The sequence below is a fragment of the Diutina rugosa genome (genome assembly GCF_008704595.1).
Source record: "Diutina rugosa strain CBS 613 chromosome Unknown scaffold11_size279379, whole genome shotgun sequence".
Taxonomy (NCBI): domain Eukaryota; kingdom Fungi; phylum Ascomycota; class Pichiomycetes; order Serinales; family Debaryomycetaceae; genus Diutina; species Diutina rugosa.
Window position 1 is genome coordinate 122,888 of NW_022995208.1, and position 2,324 is coordinate 125,211.

The window sequence follows — 2,324 nt, forward strand, 5'->3', positions numbered from 1 at the left end:
GTGATCAAGCACAGGATTCGAGGCATTGGCGCACGCCGGGGGGCACGAGCATGGAGAATGGCAGAGCGCCAAATCAGCTCATGCCCACCATGACTTGTGGGTGCTGGCAGATGGTAGAGGATGAGAAGGTGTTGCTACTATCCACGGTAAATCGTTGAAAATCTCGTGGTGGCGATGGTGTTTGTTGTTGGGCGGGATCAGCTGCGAACTAGTGAAATTTACCGCGGTTCTCGTCGCACGAGCCGGACGCCGAATTGCTCCGCACCCGATGTTGTTTAGCTTCGGAAGCAGTGATGACTACGGCTTAGATCGGTTGAAATGAGGGGTTTTGTGGATATTGGTGCATCATGGACGGTGCCTCAGATATGGTGGGTACGGTGGTAGAGGCCACCGTCTTAATTTAGACGCGTAGGGGGTGGTAGTAAGGTAGTGAAGGGGACGCTGGAGAATAATGGTTTGAGGGTTACTCTCCAGTTACCTCTGTTGCGAGCCCGGGCCACTGATGGGGGTTCGCGAAAGACATAGCCTCGTTCGACCCTTTTATTTGAGGGGGTACGAGCAGGTGAAATTTCCCTGTAGTTTCCCCCACACAAACAATAGCTCTACGTTGCCACTGGCGTCTCGCCGTCAGGTTCGCCTCAAAAACACTGGTGAGGCATCGCCCCTCACATACGCCGTGCCTCTCCCCTCGATCGCAACCTGTTATCGCCAAAGCTTCTCTCCACGCACAGGTAGATCACAAAACCCATCTTATAAAAACATCGTAAGGCGGTGCTGGAGAGCTTATTACACGTAGATGTTCATAATATACTCGTACTAACAATAACACGTGGGGTTTTTTTTCGCGTTTCGATGGTAGTTAAAGTGTGAGGGTACGGCTAGAGATACTTACACAGCCACCTCCAACTGCATTGACGACAGCCGTACGCGCTTGGACAATGGGTTCCGGACAATTGCAATGTTTTGACGCGTGAGATGTATCATTACATGGTGTAATTCACTTGTTTACGTTGAATTCTACGCTGATGTGGATGTGCTTCAATGGTGATGGTAGAATGCGAACTGGCGAACTAAATGTTAAAAATCAGAAATTTTGGTGGCCTTACAAAGCTTTGACACACAGCCATAAAAAAGGCTCTTTTGACAGATCTAAGAATCTAGACCACTAGCTCAACGTAAATTAGGCCACACTTTTCTCTTGAGGTGACATTCCACCGATAGATGAGTTTAGCTCATTGAGATTCACCACATTCCGATGAACGTCTAATATATGAACAACGCAATAACTAAACCCAATCTTTGAAAACGTCTTTCATACCCCCATCTACTTGGTCGATTTCATTTTTAGCTTGCTGGTTTCACCCATCGCGTCTGTTTCTCTCACCCATTTGTCGTTGGTCGATTGCTGCATGGATTTATTTGTTTACAAAAAACGAGAACAAGGCAATCAGATTACGCTCACTGCTCACTCTCCGCAGACAAACCCGCTACAGTTGCTACTATATAAACAGAGACCACCGTATCCACCACTAAACCAGCCGTGCTGTGTACCTAGGGTCGACGTTATATTTGCTATCAGCATTTTGTAGACAAAGAGGCACGCCAAACGTGTTAACTTTAAATTTTTACGCTTCGCTTTGACATGGTGAGAGGTCTCGGCACAGGGTCCATGCCAGGGTTCTGCTCGCCAGGGGCGAAAGTGACGCGAATTAACGCTATTTTTCGAACCTTATCTTTGAAGTATTTCTCGCTCCCAGCCTCACCCGGGCCATTAAATAAAGTGATACCAGTATGACACCCGTGGCAAACGTCACTATTTTGAGCAAACCCTTCCCGATAGCTAGTCCCATCTTGCAGTAGGTGGTGGGACGCAGTGTCAGACGTCAAGCTGCACTGAGCTGCCACTGGGGAGATGACCTACTGCTGATCGCAACGGCACCGCCAATCAAAAGTTCAGTCCTAGCTTGGTTTGCGAGTCTAGTCTATATAAAACCATAATCCCTGGTTTATAAGGGATTTTACGGCATTTTCTCCTGAGCGTGGCGGCACCGTTGGCAGGGGCGGCTCTCACCAAATTGTTGTAGTCTTCGGGCCCGATTAGGCAAATGATAAACATACCCTGCACACAAATAGGACTAAATGGGAAAAAACCCCAACACCCCCGTTCGCGTTATATACTCTTGAGGATCGCGTCCCCGAGGCCATCTATCTCCCTACACAAACCAACCATGGACGCGATGACGGCTCGGCGACAACCGGACCGCCACCCGCTGGGAGAAAACCTGTCGTCTGATACCTATACCGAGTCGGAGTCGGAGCACGTC

General features: G+C 49.0%; 1 protein-coding gene across 1 annotated transcript in view; it reads left to right on the forward strand. All coding sequences in view use genetic code 12, as the record gives it.

Annotated features, from left to right (window-relative positions):
* Positions 1-2,228: 2,228 nt before the first annotated feature.
* Positions 2,229-2,324, forward strand: part of INT1 (Int1p) — a gene marked incomplete at both ends in the record, with an annotated part of 4,494 nt that continues 4,398 nt past the window's right edge. Inside the window, one exon of the mRNA XM_034158249.1 lies at positions 2,229-2,324. This exon is cut by the window's right edge and continues 4,398 nt beyond it. Coding sequence (XP_034009908.1) covers positions 2,229-2,324 — 96 coding nt within the window.